Source organism: Delphinus delphis, chromosome 14 (assembly GCF_949987515.2).
Source record: "Delphinus delphis chromosome 14, mDelDel1.2, whole genome shotgun sequence".
Lineage (NCBI taxonomy): Eukaryota > Metazoa > Chordata > Mammalia > Artiodactyla > Delphinidae > Delphinus > Delphinus delphis.
In genome coordinates, this window is record NC_082696.1 from 8,981,975 (window position 1) to 8,997,445 (window position 15,471).

General features: G+C 48.4%; 1 protein-coding gene across 1 annotated transcript in view; it reads right to left on the bottom strand.

The window, feature by feature from the left end:
• Window positions 1-2,950: 2,950 nt before the first annotated feature.
• TULP4 (TUB like protein 4) overlaps window positions 2,951-15,471 on the bottom strand; it is a 228,041-nt gene continuing 215,520 nt past the window's right edge. Inside the window, exons 13-15 of the mRNA XM_060029706.1 lie at window positions 14,372-14,515; window positions 9,427-11,936; window positions 2,951-7,738 (exon numbers count right to left, since the gene is read on the bottom strand). Coding sequence (XP_059885689.1) covers window positions 7,622-7,738; window positions 9,427-11,936; window positions 14,372-14,515 — 2,771 coding nt within the window. The 3' untranslated portion in view covers window positions 2,951-7,621. The remainder of the gene's footprint in view (window positions 7,739-9,426; window positions 11,937-14,371; window positions 14,516-15,471) is intronic.

Below are 15,471 nucleotides of genomic sequence, written 5' to 3' on the forward strand. Positions count from 1 at the left end.
CCTACTTTGAAGAAGAGTGGAAGAGAACTCATGAGGTTCTCTCTGCACCCTGACGGTTGAAGATGGGGTAAATGACTAAGGTAACCGACTTGACTAAGAGAAGGCAACTTCATCAGTAGTTTGAGATACTGCTATGCGGCCAGCCTTTAATATCCAAACTCCCCCCATTTTTTTGGTTGGGGGGGGAGCAGAGGAGGGAAGGAGCACAGGCAGTGAAAATGCTGCATAATCCTGGGACTTAGAAAGTGCCTAGAACAGAGCAAGAGCTAAATGGTGCATGGGCTACCGGAATTTCGGATCCACCAAAGGCACAGATATTTCACACGGCAAAGACAAAAATGGTATGCAAACCGTGTGCACGCTGTCCTGAAGGTGACTGAGGTTTAAGAAATTCCTCAGGCTTATTTGTCCTTAAGATAAACGCAATTAAGTTCTCTGCTATAGTTTTATAATTTCCCATAGAGCTTTTACTTTGCCTCAACAGCAAGGTTTCAAGGAACAAGGCTTGAAACTGCACTGAATGCTCCCATCCCTATGTAAGGGAAGCTTCAGGAGAGTGGCTTTAAGGTCACCTGAAGCACAGAGAACGCACTCCCTATAGAGGGAAGCGATGTGGAAAGCAGGAAACTAAGAAAAGGGAAAGCAGAAGGGATGAGGTATAACTATTTTCACACCTGACTCAGTTTCCTGCCGGGGTCCTGCTTCTGTGCTGGTGTGCCTGTTCTCATTTGAAGCTATCGTTCTAACAGGAACTTCAAGCAGATTTAAGAAATGAGTCCATTCTTCACGTGGATGGTTTCACCTTCTTTAGTGGATTGAGCAACTCTTTCTAAGATACGCAAAGAAACAAATCCACACAGACCTGCTCCTCTGGGATGCCTGGGTGAGTTAACTGTTCTATCTTCTGACAAGAAAGAGCTGTCGACAGGGTGAGCTCACCTGCTGATGGGCGAGGGTGGCCCACCTACATTGCCTCTTTTCAAGGGAGATGACTAAGTGTAAGTGGCTCAGAGCTCATTACAGGCAAATCATTACGAAACACCCGAGTGAGAAGCTGGGAATAAACTAGGCCTATTCATTAATGTGGCCTAGAAATCTTCAATTCTATTTCAGGATCATTTTTTTGTCTGTGGAATCCAGGAACCATTTCAACCTCTCAATGCTTCAATTTTCTTCTGAAAGGAAAGGAAGGCAAAAGGTAACCACCTCATAGTGGAGTTTGGAGAGTTACCTGTGCATTCTTGAAAAACTGCAATGCAGTCTCCACGAGGCAGTCATTTCTCTTCTACAATGAGTTCTGGGGACCAGGATGTGAGAGCTAAACTGATTCCCTCTTCTCTTAACACTACCGGGAAAAGCATGCTGAGTGCCAGAATAAACATAGAACGCACGCTTTTCACAATACGTCTGTAGAAGGCAAGGGATTTGCCAAGTTTTCTTACTTAAAAAATAAAACACTTCTGGAGACACCAACTCACGCCGAACGGTCCCAAAGCTGACCTTAGGGCTGGGCTGGTGGAGAAGGTAGCCCCACTCCTACACATGGCCCTTGGCACCAACCAACACAGCCTGGCTGTTAGGGTCTTGGTCCCTTGATTTTGGGGGGAGGGGAGGAGGGGGCTGTTCCTGATCAGGTTTCCCCGCTACCTGATTTAAGTGATGAAGATACAAGGAATATTAACTGGAAGTTCACAGACTTTCACAGTAAAACGAGACGCGTTTAGATTCGCCTACGGAATTGGGGTTAGCTTCATATGGTTATGACTATTTAAAGCAGATTTATAGTCCTTTGATTATTTTAAAACTTAATGAATGATTAGAATTTGTTAGAGACGACAGTCGCTTTTGGTTCTCTTTCTCCCAAAGCCTGAGTGACTACGTGTCTATTTTTTATCCCTGAAAAAAACAAATGGGTGGTTCTGTAAATGCACGTGGGAACTATGGTGTTTACAGATGCGCCTCCTATGACCCCCAGTCCCTGCCTCCCTCCCACGGTCAGAGGGAATTCTAGGGTGGAGCAAGGAGGTGCACTAAGACTCCTTAGTAATAACAGCAATTAACAGTTATATTAGCACTTGTAGTGGAATTGCTCAAAACCCGGTTTTATTAAGTTTGCTACCAATTTAAAAAGGTGTTGATGTATCTAGCAACTCAGGTCTTGTAGGTGCTGTGACAGGAACACCGTGAATCAGATCCTCTTGTTTTTGGAGGGATCATCAACATTTATGTAATCAGAATACACTGAATGATAGGGACCAAAGTTCAATGTTTCTACCATGACAGTGTTCACTGCAGCACTATTTACAATAGCCAGGACATGGAAGCAACCTAAATGTCCATCGCCAGATGAATGGATAAAGAAGATGTGGCACACACAGGGAGATCAGCTCGGTGCTTTGTGACCACCTAGAGGGGTGGCATAGGGAGGGAGGGAGGGAGGGAGATGCAAGAGGCAGGGAACAAAAAAAAAAAGATGTGGTACATACATATAATGGAATATCACTCAGCCATAAAAAGGAACGAAATTGGGTCATTTGGAGAGATGTGGCTGGACCTAGAGACTGTCACACAGAGTGAAGTAAGTCAGAAAAAGAAAAACAAATACCGTATATTAACACATATATGTAGAATCTAAAAAAATGGTATAGATGATCTTAGCAGAAATAGAGACACAGACGGGTCCTCTTTGAAAAAGCAAGGAAAAATAAAACAAAAACAAACACAAACTCATACCAACTCACCAAGAAAACAGCACAACCTCTGAGCTCTCAGAAAGAGCAATGATGATAAAGATCTCAGGTGTCAAAGCAACCCCTGGCAGTAACCCAGGGATCGGAGAAGCAGCTGGAGGCTGGGTCATGCCAATGGAGAGCGGTGGTTTCTTCTCAAAGGACTCAAGACCGCATCTGAATTCTGCACACAAGTAACTGATTCGTTTTTGATCTGTAAAATTTTATTAAGCAATAGCTGACAACTCTTGCAACTTCAAATCATCAGGAAAAAAATAAGGAGATTAATCCATCTCAGTAATAAGGACAGAAAATACTTTGGACAAACCACGCCATTTTGAATGCAAACCATTAATGCCTTCTAGAATACCTCCTGCACAATCTAATACACAAAATACATAAGAAGAGAGGAAATAAGGGTGAGCTCATTAGAATGCAAATCAGAAATCTCAACAGATCTTGCTTGGAAAGTAAAACAAAGCAGGATGCTGAGTTCAAAAACGAACAAACCAACGTGAGAGGGATCAGGCACACGCAGCAGCGCGCCGCTCCCGAGGCAGGGACAAGAACATGCTGGTGGTCTGGTTTGGTCTGGGACCTGTGCACCTGCATCGCACACTTACAGTTGGCGGGGGGGGGGGGGGGGGGGGGGGAGAAAATGCCAGTAGTAATAAACTCAGAAATTATTTCCAAATTTACAGTACCAAAATAATGCATTTATAAACAAATGCAAAAACAATACCCCTTTGGTAAATAATACAGTGCCTTTTTCAGTCAAACGCATAACCCATGCTTTTCTACAACACGAAAAAAATTTTATCTACAATAAACGAGATCTTAGAACCCTCCCCCTCCCATTTAAAAGAACATATAAACAGAAAATATAGGTACAAGTAAAGTTACAAGAAAATTGCACAAAGCCAAAGAAATGAAAACCATAACCCTTCAGAGCTTCATCAGCCAGGGACAAGGAAATACACAAAAGGTGAAGAGTTTTGAGTTGTGTGCTATGACAAAATTCCAGGAACTCAAACAACATTTGGACACATTTTGTTTCAGCTAACTTTGCTCACAACCCCTGACTTGGCCAAACGATAGGTGGCCCACAAGGGGACACAACAGGTTCCTTCTCGAGAAAACCTTCTGCACGCAAAGCTCGTGCAACACTGCACTGCACAGCACTCAAGAACCCAAGCCAGCCTAGGCATGTACTCCTTTGTTCTTTTTTCAACTCACTCTTCAGGGCAAAGTGGTGACTTATTTTAGGGCTGTTCTCTGGGGTGTCCACCGAGTAGGGCACATTCATGGGAAGGCTTCTCTTCTCTGTCTTACCTGGAATCGGTGCTTTTGTATAATTTTATGAGAACAAACGTGATTCCAAATGCATTCGTTGCTAGAGGTAAACCTTGCAAAGATATTATTTTAAATGCACTGGTTTACATTCAGTAGGTTGCTCATTAATACAGGAAAAAAAAAATTTCTCTACAAAGGGCAATGTTTTGAAACCTTCCTTCCAAGTTTGTAAAATGGAATTGATGAAACTGTTACATTTTGGGCCCTCAAGCCGTTCGAGCTGGTCGACAGGAGTTTAGAAAATTGTCCAGGCCATCCTTTCTTTTACAGACAAATGGAGGCCCACGGTCACCCTCCAGTTTTGTGGCAGAGCCGGCTTGATCCCGGGGTCTCCTGACTTTCGTCTACGATTACACGTCTTCGCATGCCCTCGTGGGGCACTCGATGAGGAAGCAACAGCCGTGGATGAAAACACTGCAAACCCTCTGACCTATCCTGCCACAAGAGCTCTGACATCTTCCTGCTTTCTTGGTACCGGTTTTTCTTAGGATAGACATACATTCAATGGGTATATGCTATACTCAAAGCTGTGCCTTTGGTTTGATGAAGTAAAACCAAATTTAAAACTGGTTCTCATGTCTGTTAACACACCGCTTCCCTCAAAAAGGCCTGGATTCTGTATGTGGTTGGCTATTTACTGCGCTAATGTTTTTAACTTTAGAGATTCACTGAGGTATCTTAATATTCATAAGTTGCTATTAATGGACACTAAATATGTAGAATTCTGCTGCTTAAAGTACTGACTTTGGTAGCATTTAATAAATTGAGACTGACCGAATGGAAGCATTTTTAAAGTTAAGTGTAAACGTCACCATTAAGTGAAAAGACACGCGTCGCCACGGCTGCAGACGCCTGTCTGACTGGACTGGGGACTATGTCTTCCTTCAGGCCAGGGCCGCAGAGCTGAGCGACGACCGCCGCCGCTCACCCAGAGGCGGATCCCAGACGGAGGCCTTTGTCCCCAGGTGGGGAAAAGGTCCTTTGGGGAGGGAGCTAAGAATTCAGGAAGTTTAGTTAATTGTTCGTGACACACACTCACTTTCTCTTCACTCACGCATCTGGAGTCTTCATTCCAAGGATTTCCCTCTGTATTTTGCTCTTATTAGGAAAAGTTCTAAAATGTGGTCTTTACATCTCAAAAACCAGTCAGAACTTGAAGAACTGAAACTTACTACTATAATTCCTTTCTTGTGCTACTCTCATTCTCTTAAGTCTCATTTCATTTCACCTTTTATTTTCATTAAAAATAAAGTTTTCAACAGAAGGGGAAATAATATTTTAGGATATGTTATCTCAAAGAAATCTTCTCCTTTTATATAATTGATACCACAAAATGAAAAAAAAAAAAAAAGAATTGCTTTTAAAGGATTAATAGGAATTTTTCCCAATTAGAAAAAGTTACAAATTGTCCAGTAAAAAAAACCTTCTATCACATCCTTTTTATTTCTTGCAGCAAAATATACTGCCACCAAATAAGTCATTACATACTATTTTTCTAAATAAATAATAAAGTGGGCATAACTCACCAGAACATAGTAGCAAAATAATTCCTACAAACACTATGAAAGCAAGATAAATAATTAACTTTTGGACAATAAAACAGAGGAACTGCATTTAAATTATTTAGAAATAGGCTATAACCATTATTGCACAGCTGATAATAAGCATTGAAACATCATGTTAAGCTACAGAAACTCATATAAAAGAATTATATAATTCTGAATACATTGCTAAATTCTTTCTGGAAATATTTACCCACCAAAGAATCTGGTTCAATATTTTAAAATATAAAATGGGAAGCTCTGGTATTAGCTGGGAGACGTCCTTCACCATATTTGAAACCTCACCTGTGTTTCTTCTGGGTCTGAAGAAAATGGTAAGTGATGTCATCTTGCATTGGGCCTGTTTCTTTTCTAATTTTTAAACTAAAACAGAAGATTGAAAACAAATTTTTTTTTGGGGGGGGAAAATAACATTTCTGCAGTATCTTCCACCTGTTTGTTTTCAAACAAAATCCAAATTTAGGACCCTAAACTGGTACACAGTTCTTGTGTTCCTGCCCTAAACAACATCACAGATATCAGTAACTGAAAACGATGAACTGGGTCTTGTTATCAGGGCTGAGTATTGCCCTCCGTGGAGGGGGAGGCGGGAAAAGAGAACCTCTGGATTTTTTTTTGTTGTTGTTGAAATTAACAAAGAATAGTCAACCAACTACATTAAGTACTGTAACTTTAACCACATTCTCCCAGTGGTTTATCTCCTCAGTAAACAGTCTGTAAGTTAATAAACAACTTTTTTTTTTTTCTAGAAAAGCTTGTGGGGCTCTTGTCAAGAGTTGATTATAACTCTTATCTTTTCATACCCTGGCAAATGCCTAACATTTCTTTTGCTACATTTCTAATCTGTTGGAAAACATCTCTAACCAACTGAATTTTAATACAGCCCCAAAGAGGAAAGGAGTGCTTTCAAATCAGTGTTGTCAGCATTTTTAGAAAGAGCAAGTATAGAACAGTGTTACCTAATGGGGAAGACACCGCCTCTGGCACGGTTCCCAGGTTCAACAATGAGAGGGGAGAGGGAGTGAAGCCCACTTCTCAGCAGCAGGTCTCTTAAGGAGCCACCACCGCAGCCCAGAAAATCGCTGCCCCACACCACACTACTCGGGGATCTTTCTCCCGAAGTCAATCAGACTGAATGATCGCTGAACCAACAGAATTCTGACGTATTAGGAAACTAGGGGAGGTTTCAGTGTAAACCTCCTCTGAAGAGGAGCGTGGCCCTTGTACTGCTTCAAGTCGTGTGAGCCATCTGCGTGAAAACCTGCAGGAGATCCTTCCTCGCCCGTCATCCTTTCCCCTACGAGCTCATGAGCAAATCGTATTTATACCTGGTAATAGCACCCCCGTAAAACGCCTACTTTTATTAGTCAAACACAGTGCATTTGCCAAAATACCCCTCATTAATCAAGTCACCTCTGGGGGAATAACATAATATGCGTGAATTAAATGTTGTCCCCCCCCCCCAAGAGAACCTGTACCTTCAGGATTTTTTGGTTGTGTTTTTCTTAACAAGTTTTTTATATTTACACTAGTAGTGATGTTGGAGGAATAATAAAAGCTAGATGTTGTGGAGAATGAAAACAATGCACACTCCTCGTCTAGAAGAACAGCAGGTGAGAAGGCAGTCTAACCTTCCCTCTGAAGGGCCCTTTGTCCCGTCACCGACATAAGCAAACCCAGTAGGACATTCCCACAGCGACCACGCCTCCTAAACACCACCAGATAGGTGCCTCGCACCCTTTGCTTGCAAACACCGCTCTCCTGTATTTTACTTTTGTTTAAAAAAATAAGAGAAGAAAAAAAAAAATAAAGGATAATAAAAACCCAAACAAACAACAACGAAAGGTCAGTGCCCTCCCCTGGGCCTGACAGACGTTTCCAGTTTTGCCCTTGTCTTCTGGTCCCCCGGGCACCAGGCCGTGCAGGCTCCTCCAGCGTCTGCGATCAGACCGCTCTCTCCTCCCCACACCAGTCTCTTCATTTGAGGCGCTGGGTCACGTTGGCCAGGGCAACTGCAAAGGCCTGCACAGCGGAGAAGGGGTACTGGAAGTCCAGGATGTACGCGTTGCCGTCAATCCTTCCAAACTGCATCACCTGGGGTGAGGGTGGGGCGGGGAAGCAAAGACGTTAAAGGAAAACCTCCTTGCGGCTCCTGATAGAAGCAGACAGCGCGGCCTGTGAGATATTTCTGCCAACAAAATCGACTCTGAAAAGCTTCTCAATCTAACTATGAGTTTGTCGGAAAAACAGATGGAAGAACACGTTAAATCGTGCAGTGGGGAGGCCACAAGCAAAACTCAGAGCATGGAAAGCTCCGCGGGTCAAAGGAAGTGGTTTCTCCACCAAGGAAACAGAAGGAGAAAGAAAACGTAGAGAAGAAAATCTACAGGCTAAAGAGGCTTAAGAGAACCACCACCTGTGATGTCAGATGTCACGCTGCTCAGAGAGGGACCAAGCAGAGCACACGTGGTCCCCCTTGCACTCCACCTCCTGCACCTGCTTTCCTGTCACCCCAGTGCTTACTGTGACCACACTGTATCATGTTATTATATGATGTTACACATATTTGTTTATGGTCTTTCTTCCATTTTTGTAAACTCCAGGAGGACAGAGATCTCCCTCTGTTTTCCTCAGTGCTCTAAATTTCAGCACTCAGAACTGGGGTTCCCAAACTCTCTGTAAAGGGCTGATGATAAAACATTTTAGACTTTGTAGGTCATATGGACTTTGCCACAGCTACTGAACCTCTGCTGCAGGGCAAAAGCAGCGCAGACAGTACTGAAATAATGGGCGAGGCTGTGTTCCAGTAAAACTTTATATAACGAGGCTGCAGGCTGGATGGGCCTGTAGGCCGTAATTTCCCAACTCCTGGCCAAGAGGATTGCCAGGCATATAGCAAGTGCTCAATAATCATTTCTTGAGCGAATTAATGACGATGAGATTTAAATATGAGCGGTGAAGGGAATTTCCGGGATGGTGGAGAAGGGCAGTCCCAGAACGACAGCTATGCAGTGGGACCACAGCAACAATTCCAGGTTGGCGCAGGAAGAACAGACAAACTACGCAAAGTGCTCAAGTGCACCAAGAAGAGATGTATGTTCTGCCAGAGAACTGGGGAAGGACTTAACAACAGAAACACAGAAAGACAAGCAAATGAAAACTGGGTAATTATTACGTCTTGAGTAAAAAGTCTACACGATAAAAAAGGAACTGTAATTAAACCCTAATACATGGCTCAGAAATAAACCATATTCAGTGGCACAACGAGGGGACCAATGACTACTGATTTACCCGCGAAAAGGGGGAAGGGAAAGTTCACCTGTTGGGGGGCGTTGGGGTGAAGAAAATGAACCCTTATGGTGCTCAGGAAGAAGTCAGTACATGACGCCCCAAACTAAAAAATCAAGAGATAGAAGTAGGAATGTGTTCTTCGCAAGTACGGTGGCAAACACCAGAAGCAGCACACAGACTTAGTTGTTAGAGCTGGCCTCTGCAGAGCAGCTGTGGGCAGTGGGCAGGTGCCTGCTATTTTCCTCATGGGTCTCACAGAACCATCTGACTTCAAAAAATCAGGACATGCATTACTTTGGGGAGAAATAAAGAAGAGAGAGCAATAGGCACACTGAAAATTACAAGCCCGACCGGCCCCAGCTAAGAGTCATCAGCCGTTTCCCACATTTCCCATCTGGCCTTCATAAAAATGCTCCCGAAGGCCAAAGTCCAGAGACCTGTCGGGACCAGACAGTGGCACTCGGGCCACACCCCAGCACGTGGCTTCTTACCTGCCGCCCCTCCAGCTCGATCTGGAAGTTCTTTGCCGACTCCTGGGTCACCCGCCCCCCGAAGTCCAGCTGGTACACCTGGGTGGCCTCGTTCCAGAGAGGCTGCTTGTTGGCCATGACGTACACGAAGCCTTGGCTGCCCAGCCGCCCGTCCTCTTTCTCGCTGGCTTTCCTGCACTTGAACTCCTCCAGCTCACTGGCCGCCCTCAGGCTCCTCTTGCTCTTCCAGCCCTTCTTGCTGCCCTGGCTCTGGTTCATCAGCTCGTCCCCGCTGATGAACAGCTCCGGCTCGCTCTCCGAACTGTCCTGGAACTCATTTGTCTTATTCAACTTCTTCGACTTCAGCTGGTCTTTCTGACTCTTCACTTTCTTCTTCTCTCTCCCCAGGCGGGGGCTGGAGATCAGGGAATTAAAATCACTCAAAGTCCGAGCCTCCTTCTTCACTTTGCCTTCAGTGATGGCCTGAACATTTCCCTCCTCGGCCCGGCTGTCCAGCCGCTTCCGGTTCTTCTTTCCGAATTTCTCTGTCCGCTGGGGCACTGGGCTCTCCGTCAGGGAGAGGACTTCCTGGAAGTTGTCTGCTGTCTCTACCATCACCTCTGTACCCAGGTGGGTTTGGAGGTCCGTGGGCGGCGGGGACACGAGGGGCTTCTCCACCACCAAGTGCGCCTTGGGGGGAAGAGCGCCCTGGGGGTTCTGCACGGGCGGGCACGCGCTGTAGGAATTCCAAGGGTGCAAGGCGATGGGTGGCAGTTGTAAACTCGAGCAGGCGCTGCTTCCCGGATACATGGGGGGCAGGGGGCAGTAGGAGAGGCTGGGCGGGTAGGCCGTTTGAAGAACCACCGCGGACTCCTGTTGTGCAAACTGTGCTGGGGCCAGAGCGTCTTTCGGGGAGCAGGGAGCCTGCACCCCCGTCAAAGCGGAGGTGTTATAGCCTCCCGGATAGGGCACTCCCATGCCATAGCCTGTCTGGAAAGTGGCAGTAGGGCTGGCGGGAGGCTTGGGGGAGACGAAGGGCACTCGGGACACATCCAGGTGCTGGCTCTGACCTACCATCAGAGGGGACAGCTTCAGGGGGTTGGGCACCGCGGTCTGTGCTGTCCTTTCCTGAGGAACCCAAACATCCTCCCCCAGCACGGGGTCCCACTGGTAGGGGGGCGGCCGCTTCACGGCCACAGCGGCTTCGCTCAGCTGGGGGTGCCTCAGCGGCTTCTCGGCCTGACAGTGCTGGGCCAGCGCCTCGTCCTCTGTGAAGGCCGAGTTGACGTAGTCGGCGCGCTCGCGGGCGCCGTCGCCCGCGCTCAGGAGGCTGTAGGACGACTGGGAAGTCAGCGGGGAGGTGCCGGCCGCGTGCACCAGGCCGACGCCCGGCTGCGACCCCGCGCCCGGCTCCGGCCTCCCCGCCGCGCCCGCGCCGCTGCACTGGCTGCAGGTGTACAGGGCGGGCGGGGGCCGCGCCGGGAACTGCGCCGCGCCCTTGGGCCTGGGCGGGTGCGGCGGCGGCCGCGGGGGCTCGGCCAGCGGCGCCGCCTTGAGCGCCGCCTCGCGGTTGTTCCTGCGCAGTGTGGCGTGGATGAGGCCGCCGTCGGGTCTCTGCCCCGCGCCGCGGCCGGGGGCGCCCAGCGGGCCAGCGAGGTCCGGGTAGGGGGGCGGGTCCCCCGGGGGGATGGAGTAGCGCGGGACCGTCAGGCGGTTCAGGGTGGCGCTGGTGCAGGGCTGCGGGACCTTCTTCTCGGTGGCGGTGAGCCTCAGCGTGGCCGAGCTGCCCGGGCCCGGGAGCGCGTAGGTGTTCTGGGAGCAGAGCATGCGTGTCCGGGGCCGGCACACCTCCTCCACGTTGCCGCTGCTATCGAAGGTGGTGATCCTCTCGTAGCCCAGGGGCGGCTGGTAGTGCGCCGCCGTGGGGTAGGGCGAGAAGTCGCCCTTCTTCAAGCACGTGTCCAGCGGGGGCGGCGGGGGTGGTGGCGGCGGCGGTGGCGCCGCGGTGGTGGGGGCCGCGGGGATGGTTCCCGGGTAGGGGGGTGGGGGGTTCATCTTGGCCACCTGGACCTCCTGGGGGGCGCTGAACACCACCGCGTCCCCCTCGGTAGCCAACTGTGGCACCGGCCGCAGGGCCTTGGCTGGCTTCTGCAGGTGCTCGTGGTCTCGGTCCCCGTGGTCCAGCACGGACAGCTGGATGGCCCCCTGTGCTGGCGGCGGCAGGGACAGCTGAGGGGGGTTGGGGATGACGCGGCTCATCTCCACGCCCCCGAAGATCACCTGGCCAGGGCTGGAGTAGCGGCTGGCCACTGGGTACTGGGCGGCGCTGTCGCTTGCGTGCTCGGCAGCGCCCACGGCTGTGGTCTGATTGGTCAGGACATCCAGCTGCACATTCTGGTTGGCCAGCAGGGACTGCACCAGCCCGATGCTCTGCGTGGGGGACATCGCTTGAGCCGAGCTGTGGATGGGGGCGATGGGGATGTTAACGGTGCAAGGTGGGTTGTTCTCGGGCACACCAGATGCTCCTGTCACTGAAAGGAAATTAGAAAGATGAACTGCTTACAAACAAAACACTGCCATGAAACTGGGTCAGAATAAGCAACACACCTCTACTCATCCAGTCCTTCTGCATACAGAATGCAGTCGCTACAGAGGAAGGTGTGTTTGCTTAGGGAAAGCTGGACAGTTCACACAAGTTACACAACACTTCCCTAAATGTTTCTAGAAGGACACACAGGCAATCCCAGGGGGTTCTTCAGGGCAGCCTGCAGTCGTCCGTAAGCTAAGGGCACTGCCAGAGCTTTTCAATAAATACCTCTGAACCTTCTGAATTTGGTACCATGCACCTGAATGGCACCATGGCAAATGATTAAGTGTTTAAAAGATGCTTTTAACTTGTGATATTCATAAAACGGCCCCCTCTTTTGTGCAAGAAGAGGGCCCTGGTACAGTATGAAACTCCACTGAGGACTCAGTGCCTAGGCTTCTTTAGAGTGGATTCATCCAGGGTCACGGACTGGTTAGTGTGGGAAGTGTCATGCAGCAGGTGTGTGTCTGAGATCTGTACAGCAATTAAGTTTCTGTAAATAGAACCATGTGAAATGCAGTAGAGAAACCAATGAAAAGACTCCTCTAGCAAATCTGCATATGAGGGGAAGGGTCATTTCCTAATTTAGCTGCTTTTTAGCATTTCAAATGGTATATAAGGTGAGCCCCATTGAATACACCCTGTAAATATATCCTATTTGTTCACAGTGGGGATTTAATAAAGTGTATATTTGAGCGTTGATCTGCAGACCACGTGCATGTGCTCAGAGCCACTGTCTGAACTGCCCTGTCTGAAGTGCTCACCGAGCACGGCAAGCTGAGTGCTGTGTGGCAACCAGTATCCGAGCAGGAAATAGAATTTAACAGGCTAATTGCAGAGGCCGGCTGACCGTTCACCAGAACTTCAGAACGAAACCAGCTGGTTCATGAAAAGCTAAGCCCACCCTCAGCGCCTGTAACAGACTCTCCCCTTCCGGGGGGTCCTCTTGTGAGAGGTAACTGTCTCCTGGCTGCACGAATCTGGGCCCTGTCCCAAGTTTTCTACTATTCCTGTTCAGCTTCCTCTTCCAGACGTTCTCTCCTTGGTATAGAATACTGACGACAGGTGTCTTCCCCACTGAACGAGACGAGAGTCTCTGTCGCGTCACGAAGCACTGAGTTTAAACTCTGAGACCAAACGTTCCCTCCTCCACAGGGAACCACAGACGATTACAACAACAGCTGAGCATTAGCGAGAGCTCTATCAGTCACGTTCTGGGAGAATGGAAGGCGATAAGGAGAAAGTGTAAAAGATACTCCCAGATCCAAGGCTGTGAGCTAGCAGGGCACAGGCTACACGCTCAAGGGTGTGCAGCCTCACCAAACCACAGGCTAACACGGTTGCAAGACCTTGCCCATCAGGGCCGCGTGAGTCCAGAACATCTGCCCCACCCATGAGGAGAGGTAAACCGTCAGAGGACCAAAGGCGGCTACTGTCAGAAAGCACTGGGCTGAGAGAAGGCAGACAACTCCCTCACGTTCAGAGCCTGAGCTGGGATCAGTGTCTAGCCCACCCCATGGCGAGACTAGAGCCCTTCTGTTTGAGAATGACCAGGTACAGGAAAAGTCAGTGGCCCATGCAGGGCTCCTCTGGCTCAGAAACCAGAGACTTTCAGAACCTTGCTTGGTTGTAAGTAGAGGAATCTCTGTGTTTATAAAACTGTTGCAGGTGGACTTCTTTTGAGAATAGTCACAGACAATAATTGGGAGACTAATTAGAATTCATTCTAGTCTGTCAATCAAAATAGGACCCCCTGACTAGAAAGCACTTAAATGAACCTAAGGTGCTATAGATATTTCAAAATCTGTAAACTGGGATTTTAAAACCTTGTACCAGATTTTACTTTTAACTCACAGCAGGCTTCTGTTCTATGCATGGAGACCTGCACTGCACTTAAGAGAGAGACGTTGAAATGCACAGGTTTTCTGCCCGGGAGACGGGGCAGGTTTGAGAAACTGGGCTTCGTGGGCATAGGGTCATCTGCGTGACGTCATTCTCTGAACAGGGACAGAGAGGACGAGGGCTGGCCTAGGGTCCGTGAGACAGGGTTTCGTTTCTGATGTCTTATTGGTCCCGTTAACTTCTCTTTATGCAGGCACGTGACTAGGAGGATCACCCTGAGGGTGCGACGAGGTGGCAGCAGCGCTCACAGCCACCTCCACCTCCATCGTCCTTACTCTGGCAACTCCCCTCCTCCCCAAACTAGTGACAGTATGTGACCTTTCTGCCGTGACACCTCACATGCCTTCCAACCTCACTGAGGCAGCAGGCACAGGCTGACGTGCTGTAATCCTCAACTACTACCACTCTGTCCCCCAACACGACCCACTAAGAGAGGGTGTGGGCTCGTGACAAACCAGCTGACATGCGTGAACACACCTGGTAAATCATCTTCATCTTCACTGAACACATTTGGGTTGAAGACAGGTAAATTAACAAAGTCCATGGAAATCTTCCGAACCTCTGGGAGATAGATGGTCATCTGCCGCGGCTGGAGATGCAGGAGGCTGGTTTTATAGATTACTGGTGGGGAGGAGGAGGAAAGCACGGTCAACAGAGACAAGCAGAGGGCAGCCAGGGTGCCAGCAGAGTCCCTCACGGGGAGAGAAATGGGGCTGCGGTGTCCCTGCCCTCCGAAGACAGATCTGTGCGGGCGGGCTGAGAGCCTGAGGGTAGCTGCGCATCTGCCCCTGGCACTCGACCCGCCACCCTGGACACAGTGCAGATTCAGTGACAGCAAATTCTCGGTCTAGCCCGGCCACTCTGCCAGTGGTTTGTCTACAGAACCACACATTTTAAATGTTAAAAACGTACACTCTTTTTTGGAATGAGCTGGAAATGGTATATTTTTTGAAACCTTATTTGCAATCAGAAGGATAATTTAGTGAAAACAGTTGTGATAACCAGAGCGCCGAGCTCAGGGGAATCTCAGCCAATCAAGGAGCTGTTTGAAGGCGACTATGACAGAAGGGGTGACGTGACTCAGGTAGGGATAAAATGCCGCTTTTATTCAGGACTGAATTCTTATCTTACTGACTTGCTATTTCAATTTCATGATCAGGATAGACACTTACGGGGAACTGCCACATGCTTCTTCAAATACTAAGGTTTACTTTGATTAATGGGGACATTTAAGAGAAGGCCTAGATTGCAACTAAAATATTTAGAGACAAGCTGAAAAAAATAATGAATCTGAATTTAAGTTTCACGGTAGATTAGAATCAGGATGAAACTGCCCCGTCAACTTTCCCTTTACACTCTTTCCTGTGACACATGTAGAGTTGCTTTAATTATTACTATTTTAAGTTTTCTGTTAAGATAAGCCAAACCCTATCTCCACAGCTCTCACCTCCAACAGCCTGGTGGCTGGCTGGCCAGCAGCCCCAGGGCGCAGTAGACTTCCTTTTTTGAAGCACCTCTGTAAGGTGCGTGCTTGGACTGGCGTGGGCTAAGATGATTTTTCCAACCCAGCAGTCCTT